This window comes from Branchiostoma belcheri, unplaced genomic scaffold (assembly GCF_001625305.1).
Source record: "Branchiostoma belcheri isolate BF01 breed outbred unplaced genomic scaffold, Haploidv18h27 scaffold40, whole genome shotgun sequence".
Lineage (NCBI taxonomy): Eukaryota > Metazoa > Chordata > Leptocardii > Amphioxiformes > Branchiostomatidae > Branchiostoma > Branchiostoma belcheri.
The window spans coordinates 1,354,478-1,372,361 of NW_017804021.1; the positions used below are offsets into that span (position 1 = coordinate 1,354,478).

General features: G+C 42.4%; 3 protein-coding genes and 1 long non-coding RNA gene across 4 annotated transcripts in view; 3 read left to right on the forward strand and 1 right to left on the reverse strand.

Annotated features, from left to right (window-relative positions):
* Nucleotides 1-1,063: 1,063 nt before the first annotated feature.
* Nucleotides 1,064-4,364, forward strand: LOC109477491. Its single transcript, XM_019778776.1, has one exon. It carries the CDS (start codon nt 1,064-1,066, stop codon nt 4,007-4,009), a length of 2,946 nt encoding a protein of 981 aa, XP_019634335.1. The 3' UTR covers nt 4,010-4,364.
* Nucleotides 4,365-7,361: 2,997 nt separating this feature from the next.
* On the forward strand, nt 7,362-8,938 carry LOC109477645. Its single transcript, XR_002140679.1, has 4 exons — nt 7,362-7,480; nt 7,772-7,839; nt 8,129-8,188; nt 8,399-8,938. It is a non-coding gene; the product is annotated as an uncharacterized LOC109477645 (long non-coding RNA).
* A 1,689-nt stretch (nt 8,939-10,627) lies between these two features.
* On the reverse strand, nt 10,628-15,856 carry LOC109477584 (ribose-phosphate pyrophosphokinase 2). Its single transcript, XM_019778913.1, has 7 exons — nt 15,624-15,856; nt 13,909-14,092; nt 13,408-13,506; nt 12,623-12,747; nt 12,073-12,246; nt 11,665-11,824; nt 10,628-10,961 (listed from the first exon to the last, which is right to left on the reverse strand). The coding sequence occupies exons 1-7, from the start codon at nt 15,743-15,745 to the stop codon at nt 10,869-10,871; spliced, it is 957 nt and encodes a 318-aa protein (XP_019634472.1). The 5' UTR covers nt 15,746-15,856; the 3' UTR covers nt 10,628-10,868.
* Nucleotides 15,857-16,147: 291 nt separating this feature from the next.
* LOC109477603 (ubiquitin-conjugating enzyme E2 K-like) overlaps nt 16,148-17,884 on the forward strand; it is a 5,211-nt gene continuing 3,474 nt past the window's right edge. The window contains exon 1 of the mRNA XM_019778945.1: nt 16,148-16,322. Within this exon, the coding sequence (XP_019634504.1) occupies nt 16,260-16,322 (63 nt within the window). The 5' untranslated portion in view covers nt 16,148-16,259. The remainder of the gene's footprint in view (nt 16,323-17,884) is intronic.

A 17,884-nucleotide genomic window follows, 5' to 3' on the forward strand; every position in this document is an offset into this window, starting at 1 on the left:
TGAGTGGGTTAATTCAATTCATCTGGCTTCAAAAGTTAGCCTCTACCAGGCTTGCGAGCGGCAAAATGTACTCTCTAGCGGACTAACTTCGCTGGTATGTCATCTGTCTTTCTGGCCGATTTCTACTCTTTCCAGCCGCTTCCCGGAGCCTGGTAGAGGCTATTCAAAAGTGACTAGTTTGGTTTTTGTCCGTCCTTGAGTCCCTGTCACACATTTTGCCGAATATGGCTTGCCGAATATCCCGAACCATGGTTAGGGAGCATGGTCGGCTGCTGTTCGACTGTGACAGCGGCCTGTTTTAAAATGTTTCAAATATTGATCGGGTGTGGACGGGGGGTTCAGCCATGGTTGGCTGGTGGCTGGCTTTTTAACTTAACTTGGATTCGACTCGTATAGAAAGGTAGGCGTGGCCTATATCTGGCCAGACTCTTCCCGAATTCGAACTTCAGCCAACCTTGGTCGGCTCGTGTTCGGGGAAAGGTTCTGAATGTGTGACAGGGGGTTTACACGAGATTTTACCAATACGTGACGTCAACAATTGATCAAAAGTGCCAGCTAGTTTATATCGTCCACCGGCTCTGTTTAGTAATGGCTGGAGTGCCCTGATGAAGGCAACAGTTTAGCATCGTACTATGATTACTGCCAACACAGATGAGCTTCTATGATGTTTGTGTGTTTGTTTCCTTACAGGTTCAGTAGTGTCTGTAACTTTGTTACTTACGGATAAAAGATTCTTTTTGTAATATTGGTAAAGAGAAACCTTCATATAAGCATATTAAGCGTTCGGCCTCCCACTTTAATATTTGTTATATTTCCTTGTTTATATATTCTTAAGTGCGAATAAAATAAATAGCTTGGCGGTGAGAAAATTCCATATTCATGACAAAATATCATTTCCCCCAGGTATCACGTGATTTCTCCCAAGCGCCAGTCGACGCTCGCTGTGGTCACCGTCACTGCCGAAAAGGTGAGTCTTTTGTCTTTTGCTAAAGGAATGTAGTTTTCTAAAGAGGTTGGAAGTAAAATGGCGGTTTTCGGAGAGAAATGTTTCCCTTTGATGGCGATGCTTGCTCTGGCGTCTGCGGCTGTGACGTCAGACAAGCCCTGCTTCCCCGGATGTCAGATAGCCGACTGGTCCGCCTGTATGGGTGACATTACCGAGATAAATATCATGCAACCCGGTAACACCGGTCAAGTGGCCTGTCTGGCATGTACTACAACCCCCACCCTGGTTCTGGGTATGGCTTGCTTGAATGACACTCCACGGGGATTCGCTGTGAGAGGCCGTCCGCTCCATATGTTGTCAGAACTGAAGCCCCCACACTTCTGTGCGGCCAGGGTGGCGGTCCTGGGTCTGATAGATGGTAACATCACCGACGTTGACATGTCTGAGTCCTCCCTGGTGAGTGGGTTCACAAGTCTGCTCAAGTTGGCTCTGAACTCTAACAACCTCAAGCATGTCAGGCGGAGTTGGTTCAAAGGTCTGGAGACACTGTCCCATCTGAGCTTGTCCAATAACCAGATCGATACGATCGAGCCAAGCTGCTTTGCGGACCTGCCCCGCCTTGTCCTGCTGAATCTGGACCACAACCTCCTGCATGCTGTTGAAGCCGACTGGTTCCCGAGGTCTCACAAGCTGGCTGATCTTTACCTCAGCTCTAACCGCATCGACAGGGTCCCTGCAGACGCTCTGCAAAACCTAGAGGATCTCAACGGACTCAGCCTCGGGAAAAACCCCCTCTCTTGTCTCCACAATGAAGCTGTCTGTGGCCTGGACAACCTGAGACAGCTCTATATTAGCGGTAACAGGATGGTGATGATGAATGGTGGAACATCAAGTGGAGTCATGTGGAGTCTAGTCCGCAAGAACGACTTCCGCAGTGGTGATATTGTGAGACAGAGAATATCCTTCGAGGTACCCCATGTCCTCCTCTGCCTGGCGCATGACCCTGACAAAAACGAGCAGTACCTGAAGTGGATGTTTGCTGCGTCCCCGGCCGTCCCTCGTCATACGGACAATGGTTTTCCTGACTCCTGTAGTGTGCATGTGTGGGGTGATTCTCAGTACACGGAGATCATCAGACAGCCGCCGTTCGTTGTTGTTGCCGGAGTTTCAGACGAGAATGTCCAGAACCGTCCCGAGCAGTGCCGAGAGATGTGGGGACGCGATGGCTTAGCAGTGGAGCTAAAGGGTGGTTCAAACCTGAACATAGTTTCCGTTGGTGTTGGCGACCCTGCCTTGGCTAGTGTTGCTTTGATGGTTGACACTGCACAGAACGCTGACACACACCCTCCCACACACACATGGAAGCTACAGGATGATGCACTTTCAACAGACACACAGAAAGTGAGCTGCACCCTGCTCACAAAGCTCGGCCCTCGGCAGCTGTATTTCAGCTCCTCCAAGGTTGGAATGAAGCCACGGAAAACATGCCCAGTCAGCTCCCAAAGCCAGACTTCCAAGCAAGGAAACCAGACGACGTGGCCATCGGTGTCGACACACGCGTTTAGCACTCCTCCCAACTCTGACCACTCTACACCATCTCCATGGCAACTGTTCCTACTCGAATGCTATTGGCTCCTCCCGGTCAGTGTCACAGTAGGGTTGCTTTTGTCACTGGCGCTAACGGCGTGGTTCTTGCTGTACAAACGACGACTGAACAACCTGCCAGACGACAATGCGCACGTGTGGGTAGTCCCCGGTGGTATGCCAAAGGCAGCTTCCCTGCCACTCACGGCTGGTACAACTAAGAAGGTGCGAGGTGAGCATTTGTCCCGCTTGTCACTACCCGCAGTTCTCCATACGATCGAGCCTACCTACAGCGAGATCCCAGATGCTATAGCTGCTGCTCATCGGCCTCTGCCTGCCCTCCCACACACGTACAGCGAGATTCCGGACGCCGCTACCTTCGGTCTTGTTCGCTCAGCCTCCGTCCCTCCCACATCAACCACTCACGGAGAGGTTACTAGTAGTGCGATCGTCCATAGGTCACTGCCTTCTGGTCTCCATTCGATAGAGCCTACCTACAGCGAGATTCCAGAGGCTGTAGCTGTTGCCCGGCGGCCTCTGCCTGCCGTCCCACGTGCGAGCTGGGAGAGCCAGGATGATGTGGCTGCTCCCCGGCCCCAGTCTCTGCCTGCCCGTCGTCATACGTATAGCGAGATCCCAGATGACAGGGATAGCGGGCCCGTGTCTGTCTTTACCCGGGCTGCTTCAGAGGTTCACGCAGTCACAAACAGGGGGAGGAATCGTCAGACCTACCAGAACAACGTCCTATCGACGCCTAGCAGATACATCCCCACGTATGGAGCGGCCAGGCAGACCAAGGCCCGACCTGTAGCCTTGTACAATTGTGCTGAAGTTCAAGACGTGCGAGGTGGTAGAGACCCGATAGCAAGAGGGCTGAGACACCATGGCACACCACGACGTCTGTCCCTCCCCACCGTCACACTACCTAACACCTACTGGCCATGGGAGATCCCAGGGGAGGGAATACCTAACACACCACGGCGTGCGTCCCTCCCCACCGTCACACTACCTAACACCTACTGGCCATGGGAGATCACAGATGAGGGAACCCGTAACACAGCACAGCCTGTGCCCCTCCCCCTTGGCACACTACCTAATACCTACTGGCCATGGGAGATCCCAGGGGAGGGAATACCTAACACACCACGGTGTGCGTCCCTCCCCACCGTCACACCACCTAACACCTACTGGCCATGGGAGATCCCAGGGGAGGGAAGCAATAACACAGCAGAGCGTGCGCCCCTCACACCACCTAACACCTACTGGCCATGGGAGATCCCAGGGGAGGGAAGCAATAACACAGCACAGCGTGCACCCCTCCCCCTCGGCACACTACCTAACACCTACTGGCCATGGGAGATCCCTCGGGAGGGAACCCGTGACACCGCACAGCGTGCGTCCCTCCCATTAACACTACCTGTCACACATTCGGATCCTTCCCCCTACATCAACCAACAAAGGATAGCTGACCAGATTTAGGCCACGCCTATCTTCCTATTCCCACAAACCCACAGCCACCCAAAACAAGACTTATACAGAAGTGATGAAGCATTTAATTGTTGACGGACATGTTGGTGTCCTTGATTTTTAAAGGACAGCTAGTGGTTCAAGCTGTAAACGGCATTGTAAAAATTTCATCGGCAAATTTTATGCATTCTTCTTGTAACTTTGTATCTGTCATGTCAGTTTGTTGGTGTTCGTAGGTGAGTGCTTTAATTTGTGCGCGAAGTTAGCGTTTGTAACCTGTATAAGGCCACAGCAAGTAATTTTTTCAGGATGGCATCAGCACGTGCACGCATTAATTTTCGCCTGAATTTGGAAAAAAATAAGAATTTTTTTGCCCCCTGGAAGTAGTCAAAATGCCGAAAAAGGGCAAAGATATCGATGCCTGTTGCCATGCCGAAACGTGGATGGCAGATAAATATGAAGAGAGAAGACAAGACAAGATTTAACGTTCTGTCTATTACTTTGATGCAGTCATGTATTCCATTCCTTTTATATGTGACGTTCCTACTGAATCAAGACCATTTGTACAACGATTTAAAAATTCTACTTTACTTTATTGGTTAATATTTTAAGAAAAAATATGCCTGTCCCAATATGATTTCACACAGTATGTAGGTTTTGAGCTATTTTGTCAATCAATTAAAGACGAAGATCATGGTAACAGTATAAAGACGCCGTTCTCCACTTTCCTAAAAGTCACTTTCTATAATCCCTTTGGCTTTAAAATTAGTTGATGACAGGTTTGGTACTATTTTTACAGACTAATACAATATGATGAGCTCATTCTTATGGGAAGTTGTTTTTATGTTAATTGTAAACTTCGGCGCAATTCAGTTTTTACTTCTAGGCCGATTTGTTTTGTGCTTTATCGATAAACCAATTACTACTATATGAAAAATGGATATTTTGGCACCTGTTAGTTAACATCCCAAATTAAAATGCTAAAATTAATCATTTCTAAAAGATGGGATTATAGCCTTTAAAAACTGCTACAGTGTAAAAAAAAACGACGAAAGAACAATGCATCATCCCGCACATACGATCAGACGACATGCCAAACTACATTCCAATGTTGGCAAACAGATTGTTACAGCTACACACACACACATACACACGCCCAAAATCTAATCTTTTCGAGGTCAAATGAAAACAATCCATTGAACGCCTTCTCGAGTTATCGTGTTTACACACAGACGAACGCCCATGAAAACATAAGTTCTTGGTGTAGGTAACTATTGACGCAACTGTATGCAATGTTAGTTTGAATTGCCTGTTTTGCAGATTATGGACCCAGCGCTAGCAAAGTTTTGACATAAATATATTTTTTGTTTATTCACATATATTCATTGAGTGTAAGGCCTGAAGCACAGTTGCTTATGTGACGCCTTCTACTCAAAAATATAAAACGAGACTAAAACACAATAGCAAAGTGAGTAAAAGAAAAATGCTTTATGTACTTAGAACGTTTTGAAAAGTCGAGACATTTATTCATATTTTTGTATTTTCTTTTTTATATCGTTTAGTACTCAAACATACATTTTTTGTTAATTTTAGTTTTTTTTGGGAAAAGAGTGCACATTGATAGAAATTTTCTACTAATAGACATGTATAATGTGTTTAATTATTTTCTAATGTTAGCTCAGCCAAATTGGAAAGAGTCTTTGCAAATGCCATCGGCTCAAATGCACTGACTGATATCAAAGCAGTTAGGATGAAATTTTCCGATAGCACAATGTGACGCATGGGGACAGCCCTATGTACCCGTTTATAGTTTTATCTAGCACACTCACTCACTTATCTAACGTAATAATATAATTTAGCGCACATGCCAATTTACCATTGAGACTACTCTCATTGAAGAAGTTAATCAGTCACGTAAGATTACAGTTAGTAGAATATCCTTTAATCAGTGAGGCGGGGAGGCCAGAAGATCCACACAAGTCTCGACCTACTCTCGTGCACTCTCGCGAGACTAGGCCACTCCGTGATCAAGATGTACATCAAGACATTGAAAATTTGAAGTGTTTTTTTACTTACAAAAACAGTCACTGATTGAAGAATATTCTACTAACTGAGACTACTCTGTTTTTGTAGTGTAATTGAAATTAAGGAATCAATTTTGTAAAGATGTATGACTTCAGGAACTGGGGATCAAGTTCCTAATTCCAAAGCTAGATGACAATCAAAGGGGTGGGACTTTAGAAAAAATTCTGCATAAAAAGAAGATGAAACAAATAGAGAGATGTCAAGGCTATGGCCTAAAAGAACAGTTGGACAGATATGTTTAAGGTCTTTTTGTATTAACCTATTGAAGGATGATGTTTTTGAATAAGTAACTGTAATGTAGAAGTACAGGCTATACCAGAGTAAAATTGATGGATCTAATGGACCGAGGAAAGTGACATCTGCGTTGTGCAAGGAGCTTCAAAAGCTTGTTGGTGTAATACAAACTCAACCTGGTGGTGAAAGTGTCAAACCTAACAATCTCTCAAAACAATAACTACCACAGACAACAGGAAAGCTATTGTCCAAGAGAAATGGGTGATAATTCAACAACGACTGAAAACGAGCCTCACACGCAAGGTTGACAACAACATTTTTCGTTCATAACAGACAGAAAGACAAACAAGATGGGGGTGTCGTTTCTAATAGTACATTACCTGTGGAAAAAACATGCACCGTCTCACACAGGCGACATGCCAAACTACATACCAATGCATAAATGTTACAGCATCGTGAGTTACTTCTGTGAACACACACACACCAAAAAAAAAAAACTGGCCGCAATACTCCGCCTGAAGCCAGATAAGGTGAGGATGAGACCAGTGTTCACCAGCCGACTGAGAGACATTGGCAGTGCCTCCCCACTCCCCCAACAGTGCAACCCCTCCGCCTTCAGTGCACCCCATCTGCCAACAGTGTGCCCTATCTGCAAAAAATGTACCTCATCTGACAACAGTGCACCTCAGCTGTCAACAGTGCACCCTATCCGTCAACTGTGCACCCCATATGTCAACAGTATGTCCCATCCGCCAACAGTGCACCCCATCTGCCAAAGTGTGTACCCCATCTGACAACAGTGCACCTCAGCTGTCAACAGTGCACCCCATCCGCCAACTGTGCACCCCATCCATCAACAGTGCACCCCATTAATCAACAGTGCACCCCATCCGCCAACAGTGCACCACATCCGCCAACAGTGCACCCCATCTGCCAAAAAAGTATACCCCATCAGAAAACAGTGCACTCCATCAGTTGACAGTTCAACCCGCCAATCAACAGTGCACCCCATCCGTCAACAGTGCACCCCATCCGTCAACAGTGCACCGTCCCCCATTAATCAACAGTGCACCCCACCCGTCAACTGTGCACCACTTCCTCTACAGTGAACCCCTTCCACCAACGGAAGTCAGCTGACAGAGTGTTACCGGGGGACTAAAGAAGGTCATTATAAACTTAAAAAATCATCTTATCATTTGTTAGACCTTTCTGTCGATTTTTCTCTAACTTGCCATTATGAATCATCATGATTATTATGAAACTTCCATCCCTGTCCATGTGGATTATGTAATATATTATCGTCACCATTATCGTCACCGCTACAATCTTTCGACAGTGTGGTCAAACACTGCTTTCCACTCTCTTCTGACCAGTGCCTGCCTCCCTGACCCCTCCGAGTGAAACCCATTTCAGAACTATTTTCTGGGCTAACACTTCTCTACTTTGTCCATCTAGGATAGCACTCCTACAAATTGGAGTCTTTAAACCAGAGACAAGGTGAAGTAAAAGGAAAAACAACAATGGTGAGTCACAGATTTCTCATGATGAATTGAACCGTTTTAACTTTCTTAATATTGCCAATAGATACAGATAAGTTTTTATGTTATAATAGAATATTCTTTTACACAAAACATGTAAATACTATCATCAAAGAGTCAATTCTCTTTATATTGGTTGCTGATTCACATTCCCTTGGTTTAATTGATGTGATCATATTATCTGTATGATTGTGGCAAGATGTTTCTATATGTATGAGAGGTGGCAAGATGTTGTGCAATGAAGCTATTTTTATTTCTCGTATGCTGAGTACAGGAAATTGCCAGGCTAGCCTCCAGATTATCGAGTAAAGGACCTTGTAGAGAAAAGGAACAGGTGAGGAGGAACATCTTCATCTTTCTTAAGACTGATCTCTTCCTACTAGACATGCATACAGCATTTATTTTCATGTTTTTTTTACTCTACGCTACTGAATTTACCATTGACATTGTACCATGCAGACCCTCATGTTACAAATGTATGTAACAGAACATGACAATTGCAGTGCAATAAAATTTGTTTATGTTCTTTTTCTCTGTTATACAGGGGTGGCAAACCTTTACGGATGGCAACAGGAAACACAAGACAACACTTATCATAGCACAGCGGTTAAAAATGGACAAAGAGGATCCCTTATATGTGTACAGGCCACTACTACATGTAGCACTGCGTTCATCATCAGGTTAAGGTGTTGGACAAACCCCTAAGAGAGCCCAAGAGAATAGTGTAACATCACACATGTACTTGAAAGACTTTAGATATTGTGAAAAATTAAAACAAGGTAAGGTAAAGTGCTGAACATTTTATATATTTTGTATCAGCGAAACTAAATTCTGATAATAATTCTGTGAACATAAGTCATGGAAAGATCATCAAAATTCCATAATTTTGGTTTGTATCCACGACTGTAGTCAATGTTTTGTTACTTTTTATCAGTTGTAGTACTGTACATACTGTAGCCAGCCCTCAGTCAGGTACATGTAGTTTTAAATGTTTGATTCGGCATTTCAAGCAGTTTCTCTCATAAATATAAGTCAAAGAAAATGAGAATATGTTTATTCATGTGTTTATTGGATAATATAATGAATTCTATATTTAGCAGAGGGTAAATATAAGAAAAGAAAAAAAACTAGGAGTACAATGTACATGTAAGCCATCATAGTGCTACCCTGGTTAAAGAATACAGAAATAAATAAATATGAATAAATAAATATTCCCAATATATGTATTATGAATAAATGTGTATTGTGATTCTTTTTGGTGAGGCTTTGAATTGTTCTGAGAATCTGACATTTATTATTATCATTTAAATAACAAGAGTTCTCAGTCTTAAACTAAAGGCATCAAATGCAATTTTTTGGGTAGCAAAACAGGATTTTACATTTGAAGCCAATTATCTGGTTATTCAATAACTGGAATCAAGCCTGTGTCAAAGCATACTGATATATATGAAGAAAAAACGTGAGGTAGCTGATGAAGAATGGTTGCTTGTTTTGTATGGTAGACTGGTTCTAGCAGGTGGTACCTCCAAAATAGACTACTCAAGCCTATATGGCTTGTTTTGGGGCTATACGAATTATGAGGAAAATTATGTAAGAAATGGCAGTAAACATCAATAATTTCTTATTCCAAAATTATTTTGGGTTTACGAAGCTAAAATTGCATTGGATGCCTTTAACATCCCTGTAGCCTGGACTGATGATACAAAAAGCTTAATTAAAGTTTGTGCTCAAGACAGTGGGAGACCAGAAATAAGGCCACACCAATTTGATTTGTTTATTCTCAGAACTTTTTTGAAAAAGAAAAAAAAGACAGCCTTATCCTATGATACCCCAAAAGCTACATGTATGATAGGAGCCATGACGTCAACCTACCAGGCTGGTTTGTAATTCACATCGAACTTCAAACTTTTAATCAAACCACTGCATTGATAGATGGAAAAACTGTAACACCTCTGAAGAGCAGTGTTGGGGCCAAAATATGAGCTTTTCGGAGTTGATATTTAGAGCTTGACATATTTTTGTTATTTTTGGGCTATTACAGAAAAAACTGAAGCGGTGAATCCGAAAACCAACAAATTAAATTGGTGTGGCCTACGGCCTTTGTCAAGTACAAATGGGGGCCAATTCCTGGGAGTTTAAATTGCAAAATGCATCTTACTTTTTGTGTGTTAAACTACATTTAAAAGAGACAAAAATACCCTGCTCTATTACATGTAAAGAAATAAGAAATATTACACATACAGCTGAAAGATTGTTTAAAATGAAACCTTTATTATTTCATCTCGAGGATAACATGCATGTTGTGAACAAAGGCACCCCATGAGTGCACACCCACTGAGATTCAGTATAACTGTTCCTCAATTGAAACAGTCCCATTTTCCCAAACAATTGATCTGAACGAGTGTACATGTATGCAGGCAGCTAGTGCAGTGTACACACACTGTCACTAATTCCTCTGGAGGCTTCAGTTTGAGTAAATGATAGTAAAATTCTTAAAACAAATACATATAGTATCACATGAATACAATGCTTATATGGAAGGAAATATACAAGAACTTTAAGTCAAACAAATTTCACCTAAGCCTGATCTATATTTTCTTTTTTCTAAACCCCTAGAATCTACATAAACACAATATGCAGTTTCAGCTTGTTCTAATTGTACCTATTGTAAGATGGCGCATAATGTATCATTATTCAATAGATACAACACAAGTAAGAAAAAAAAACTCCAAACATCACACAATCCAACTAAATATTATTTTTCTAATTTTTATACTGTCAACTGGCTATCATGTTAGAACTATCACATCATTATCATCACAACTGACTGAAGAAACTTAACCTTCTCCCTGCTGCCTAACCCAATACCAATACAAATTTGGTGATAAAAGGCTAATTCAGCAATAAGAAAGTTAAAATTCACCAACTAGTGCAAAGCATTTAATTTACAGGTATATAAAGCACAAAGTTGTCTGCTTGTTGCTGCCTCTACCGTTGAGAAGCCATGTCCAGTGTTATAGTGGGACGTGGCTGAAGAGATATGAGACAGACTCCCCGTTGTGTGTACGCCGGATGGCCTCCGCCAGGATCATAGAAATGTCAATCACCTGCCAATCATAGAACACAGAATACTGTTAAGGCTACGCCAATTTAATTTGTTGGTTCTCGGATTCGCCTCTTCATTTTTTTCTGATTTGCAAAAAAAAAAATCTGGTTCTAAATCAACTCAAATATGCTCATATTTTGCCCCCAACAGTTGAGGAAAGTCTGAACTTGACCTTCATTTCCACAACTGTCAACAGCTACCGACATATAAAAAAGATCCATCCACAACTACTTGTAGTATGATGTTGACATACATACAGGCCCACACCACAGCTGCCCCACCAAGCCCAGACTGAAAACATACCCTTCTGACGAAGGCAATTAAGCCAGTGTGGCCTTATTGAAAGCCAAGGCCTAAGGAAAAAAATGTTGTGTTTCCTGTTTCCCAACCGATCCTAGCCTTTTTTTTGGGGTGAATTCCAGTAAGGGACATGTTTTGATCTGATCAACCTTTTGTTAAATGATCTGACACTGAGAAAAGAAATGTTGTACAATTAGTTTTCCAACATTGATTTTGAAAATTAAAGCATCCTCATGCAAGTTTTACATTGTTTATATAAGTTGGATCACTAGGTACATATATATATAGAGAGAGATCACCAAGGTAAAAAAAAAACAAGGAGAAAAAGATAATTTTTTAGGACCAACAGGAAACACAACATTATTTTTCCTAGGCACAATCATAAGTATTAATCTGTAACTCACCGCGATCTTTGAACACGCCTTCATCTTCTCCTCCTGTGGGATGGTGTTTGTGACCACCACGGCCTCGAACGCAGCGTTGTTTATCCGCGAGATCGCCGGCCCGGAGAAGATACCGTGGGTCAGGATGGAGTAGACCTTCAGGGCACCGGCCGACAGCAGTCTGCAACAGGTGTACAACAATGGAGTCTTAATTTGTGGAGTCAGAGAACACAATGCCTTGCGATAGCCTGTTCAGTACTGTGAACATTGATTAGGTAGTTATTGCTGTGTACCGGTTCACTGGAACTACTTCTGTACTCGTAAAAATGTTTAGGTTCATTAGTAAAAAAAAAAACGTCTGGAACTAGTCACATGTCACATTCCCCTTATTGGTCTTAACCACCTGAGGTAAACGTAACAAATACGTACTTCTCGGCAGCGTGACAGACCGTTCCACACGTGTCGGCCATGTCGTCCACCAGGATAGCCACGCGGTCCTTCACGTCTCCCACCAGCACCATGGACGCAACCTCGTTCGCCTTTTTCCGCTCCTTGTGGATGAGGGCAAACTCCACGTTCAGCCGGTCAGCGATGGACGTTACTCTGTTTTAGATAAATACACTGTCTTAGATAACTACAACTCAATTAAGGGCGACAGGGCGAAAAAAAATTAAAAAATACAGCCCCAAATGGTACGATAGGAGCCATGAAGTCAACACAAAAGGCCGGGTTAATAGTAAGACAATGAATTTTGAACTTTTAATCAAACCACTGTATTGATAGATGGAAAAACTGTAACAACTAGGAAGAAAAGGACTTCCCTCAACTGTTGAGGGCAAAATATGAGCTTTTTTGAGTTGATTCAAAACCAGAAGCTTTTCTTTTTTTTTGTAAATTAGAAAAAAATGAAGAGGCCAATCCAAGAACCAGTAAATTAAATTGGTGTGGCCTAACAAACAAAAACAACAATCAAACCAACCGTTTGGCCCCGCCGGCGTCGGGTGAGACAATGATACTGTTCCTCCACTCCGGGATGTGTTCCTGGATCCACTTCAGCACAGCAGGCTCAGCATACAGGTTATCTACCGGGATGTCAAAGAACCCCTGATACAGGAAAAAAACAAACACAGGGCTCTAAATTCATTTTTGGGAATAGCTGCACTGATGCACCCAAAATAAAAAAAAATTGGGTGCACACAAAAATTTTTGGGTGCACCATACGTGTCACAATAACTAGAATGTCAGCAATAACTAATTCATTTCTAAGCAAAGGTATTACAACAATGATTTTATTATTGAAGAAGAAAGGAGTGTTTGCTGTCATGTGTAGCCAGCCTTGCTGAACAAAATGTTTCGGTCATGACTGTAACCTCCATAACCATTAGTTGTTACTTTCAATATCATAGTAAACGTCACCTGGTATAAGAAAGTTGCCCAGTTTTTAAATGTCTGTACTTGTGCTCCTATATATATAGCTATGCTCCTAAAAGATGAAGCTAAAATCTTTTTGGAGAAAAAAGCCAAAGTGAGATGTTGTGGACCTGTGTATAAATTGAGCCTTTCTTTTTATGTGTCAGATTTTATTTCAGTGTTGTCCACCTTTTGTTGCTTGACTAAATGTACAAATGTAATCATGTCTTGTCCAGTGTAAATGTATCCTGGGCCCCGTTAACGCGCTGGAAGCAGCTTCTACAAGCTGAATGGGCTACCCAGCCTTTTCATGATGAATGTTTTTCCTAGGCCTAACATGCAGTGAAGTCTTACCTGTATCTGTGAGGCGTGGAGGTCCATAGTGATGATGTGGTCAGCTCCGGCCACAGACAGCATGTTAGCCACCAGCTTAGCTGAGATGGGCGCTCGGCTCTACCAGAAGAATAGACAGTAAAAGTGAAAAGGGGGAAAATAAAAAAAAGGGAAAACTAAAGCTCAACCAACAGCTGATCTTCCACTGGTCATGACAGAGAAGACAAGTGCTATGTACAGTACTTAAAGGTTCATTGTACGGGAAAATTATCATAGTTCTTTTTGAGATCATAGTTCTATCTTACATCAGGGACAGAGTTTAACTACCCTGAAATCTCATTGGGTGTCTTTAAAGGTGCCCAGTACAGTTTTAGGGCTTAAAATTCAGATTATTCTATTCACTTATCTACATACTAAGTTGAAACAACACTATCCCTTCCCTATTTTGTATATGCCCTGGGTTTAGGTCCAGACTTACAACCTAAACCTCCGGACTTCAATTTCGGACCTGAACGTGAGTACCTTGTCCTTCTTGTCCTGCCTGGCGTACGGGAAACACGGGATGACGGCCGTCACGCGCTGGGCAGACGCGATCTTGCAGGCGTTGATCATGATGAGAAGCTCCATCAGGTTGTCGTTTATTTCTCCACAGCCGCTCTGTACGATGTACACATCCTCCCCGCGTACACTTTCACCGATCTCCACACTGAAACCACAACCAGGTGCATAAATAGATGTTGGTTTGTTTAGCAAAAGTGGTAAACCGCCTTTTTAGGCATAACACACCAGTTTTGTACATGTAGGTACAAGCTGTACTGTAAGGTTTGAACCACTCACACTGGGAAGGACCCCTACTCTATTCGATAAGTGTGGTGGGTTCTTTATCATGCATGAGGTGTGGCTCTCCCAAACACGGGACTTAACGTCCTATCCGAGGGATGTCCCTAACTGAAGCACATTCAAAATATCTTTAAGTGCAAATCTTGAAAATCATGTGTATTTTGCACATTGCACATGGCTATTTCGAGCCCTGTATCTGCTCTCAGATCATTTTTCTACCTAACGCAATGCACCAAACTGCCTTTCTGTTGGTTTATTCAGTCACTCAACTGATGTCTCTTAATCTGTGAGGCTTGCTTCTCTCTCTCGGGATCCCTACTCTTACCCATGTGTTAGTTTATATATGAATGCTTCAAGTTGATACTTCCATCAACACAGGAAATTTTTTTCCAGGCACTCTCATTCAATAAAGGTCAACATTTACATTTCACTACAGCATGAACCTTCTACCACATTTGAAGAGGCAACAGGCGATACCCGAAATTCTATCAGAAGTCGGGTACGAAATTGTAAAAGACTCTAACCTACATTGGATTGGTCCATGAACTGGGTTTAAAATAACGCCACCACCTGGCCCTAATGTCATGGCAAGCAATGATATTATTTCAAGTCATCCATAAATTTTGTTTATTTTCCAACCTGTATGAAAAGTGGCTCTAATGGTCAAATAGAGCATTTCCGGGTTAAAAGGCACAAACAAATCACTCCTATCAGTTTTATGGTCTTCTGTGGACAATTACTTTATTTATTCATGAAAAACTCATTATGTTTCAATTATTATAACAGATTTACATACATGAAGAGGGAAAAAATATACTTGCAGTTGCACTGGCACTTTAGTAAGTGACTCAAAAATTATCCAAACTCCCACGTAGCTTAATTATGATTTGTGCTGATGTTTTTGTGGGCTGTTTTTGTTGGCACACAAAAGAATCTCCCACAAGAGACCGACTTTCCCGCCTTCTGTGCACTGCGCAGTAAAATTATAATTTAGCATGACGACAATTCCAAGTTTGTACGTCAAACGATGACCCTACAACTGTGCCTGTGGGCTAACTGGAAGATTTGGCATCTTATCTGTAACGTGTAAGACCGAGATATCTAAGGAACTCGTGCTCTATAGTATAAACGTGAGATAATTTTGGTCTACTCTCCAAGCAGAGGTTAGGCTTCTTCTTAATCTTATTTTTGGCATGTTTTAGGCATTTTTTATCGCCCGTGCTTTTTTGTACTGGAATTTTTTTAGCGCCAGTCTCCAAAAAATCCAGTACAGAAAGAAAGTCCGATAAATACTCCTTAAAACGCGTAAAAATAAGCTAAACCTAAACCTCTGCTTGGAGGGTAGATTAGGTCATGCCATGTGGTGGCGCCAAAACTGCGCAACATCTCTTACTCACCACGTCTCCTGGTTGCTGAATTTCTTCGTCGTACACTTGCCCATCTCAATGCCAAGCCTGTCCGCGACCTTCTGGGCAAGGTCGGGATGAGAACTTCCGGTGAAGAGCTTAATATTTGGCATAATTCTTTTAAAATTTGGCTAAATTTGGGAGAGAAAAAGAACACAAGCTCACAGGAAAATACACCCTCGCTGCAGTTTGGCGCAAAAACTGGGGATTCAGCACGCATGCCCGGGTGTGTCCTCAGAAAGCAACGGTGATTGGCTGATATTTTAGGGAAACTTTTAGTTGAACCAATCAGATGATATTTAACAAAGACTATGAACTGCCAACATCCACTCGAAACGCAGGGGGGTTTAGCTTTAATTTCTGTTCGGTTTATCAATTGAAATATTGAATATCAATATTTTGCATTAATGAAGTAATTTTTTCTGAACTGAAATTTATTTTCTTCGATAAAACATGCTAAATATAGCTGATATTGGCAGTTTTAAGATATACAAAAAATGTACCTCCTCTAAGTACTAGTAGACTGTTCTAACGCATGCGCTTGCATGAATTTCGCCATCTTGAACATTTGGGGTCAGTGAGGGGAAGTTACGTTTTTCTGGCGAATTTCTTACGAATTTTCCGGGCATGGCGAACATCGCAGTTGCCAGAATAAAAAGAGAGTTCAAGGAAGTCGTCAAAAGTGAAGAGGTGGGCTGTTTTGATCAGTTCTAAGGAGACAATTCTAAGTTGTATGGGGTGCATGTTGGAACGTAGCTAAAATTTTGGTCAAGGGGGGTTAAATACAGGGTGCGTATATATAACTGTTATATGGTTGTACGGAAAATTTTGTTTTGTACAAAAAGTTTTTCGTCAGATCTAGGTTTTGATCGCGCATGACGCCGTACATGGCTATTGTGTTGTGTAAAGAAACTTGCGAATTATGTGTTGAAGGTATGGTGTCCAACTCTACCCCAAGTGCCCCTCCCACCTGCCATTTTTGATAGCCTGGGTACCAGACTGTTACCAGGGCCAGTACATACAGGCTAAACTCCAAGGCTCTTCGGTCGTCATGTCCCTGAAACACAAACTGGCGAGTTGAACGGCCTCCTGGGATTCGAACCTGCGCTAAAGCCGAGTGGCCAGCTCACAAACCAAGTGCACTTGGAGTAAGCTTGTATGAAGAAACAAAACCTACGCACCTCACCCACTCTGCGGCATACCAGCTGCCTAAGTGCAGAACTCTTTACAGAGAAAAATCCCTTTTCCCAAGTACCATCCGGGAATGGAATAACTTGCCTGCGGACACTGCCCTCTGCACCAATCACAACCCCCCTTGCACAGTAAACCCGTCACGGCGACAAAATCTTTGAACGCACAGAAACAGTTTAGTTCCGTTTTATTCTGAAGCTCCACTGTCTGTTGAACAAAATGGTTTCGTAGAATCTTATGAACACGGACGCTAAACTGGTTCGCCTCTCTGTGTTTACACCACCAAGTCAGTCTCAGTCCCACTTTTTCACAGGTTTACTCCAAGGTGCCAACCAGCCAAAAATTCATCTGAAACTAAATCGGTGTATCTTCGTCATCATTCATGATGATCCCTTAACCAGTTCCTGAGTTATCTTCCATGAAACATAATTCAACAAATGCCCCTGCAGTCCAGATCAAACTCCAAGGGGGTCAAAATTAATGTCAGATCTTCCTGCTTGGTAGCTGAGCACGAGAGCTATCTACCTTGCAAACTTTGTGACCATGGCATGTCCAGATCATGAGATATCAAAACCAGGAGTTCCAAGTTGCAGTACCTTAATAAGCCATCAGGGGGCCAAAATCTAATCATTTTGAGGTGCCGGTCTCATCAAGACCTACCCATCCAGTTCAAACACCCCCAAAAAATAACCTACTAATCTTGGCAAACGTAATGATGTTGAATGTATATTAAGGCCACACCAATTTAATTTGTTGGTTCTCTGATTTTTTCAGGAAAAATATGAAGTGACAGGGCGAAAAAAAATAAAAATAAAAACAGATCTAGGCATCCTATTATAGCCCCAAATGCTACGATACGAGGTATGAAGTCAACACAAAAGGCTGGTTCAAAATTTAAACAATGGATTTTTAACTTCTAATGATACCACTGCATTGCAAGATGGAATAACTGTAACGACTACATGTAGGAAGAAAAGGACTGTTTTCAACTGTTCAGGGCAAAATATGAGCATTTTGCAGTTGATTCTGAATTTTTATTTTTTTTGCAAATCAGAAAAAAA

Excerpts from the sequence above, each read along its gene's own strand:
- LOC109477491 (XM_019778776.1), top strand. The coding sequence starts at position 1,064 with ATGCTTGCTCTGGCGTCTGCGGCTGTGACGTCAGACAAGCCCTGCTTC.
- LOC109477584 (XM_019778913.1), bottom strand. The coding sequence starts at position 15,745 with ATGCCAAATATTAAGCTCTTCACCGGAAGTTCTCATCCCGACCTTGCC. Across the intron at positions 13,507-13,908 it reads GGCAGGACAAGAAGGACAAG|AGCCGAGCGCCCATCTCAGC; the intron begins GTACTCACGTTC and ends TTCTTCTGGTAG. Across the intron at positions 12,247-12,622 it reads GACGCCGGCGGGGCCAAACG|AGTAACGTCCATCGCTGACC; the intron begins GTTGGTTTGATT and ends TATCTAAAACAG.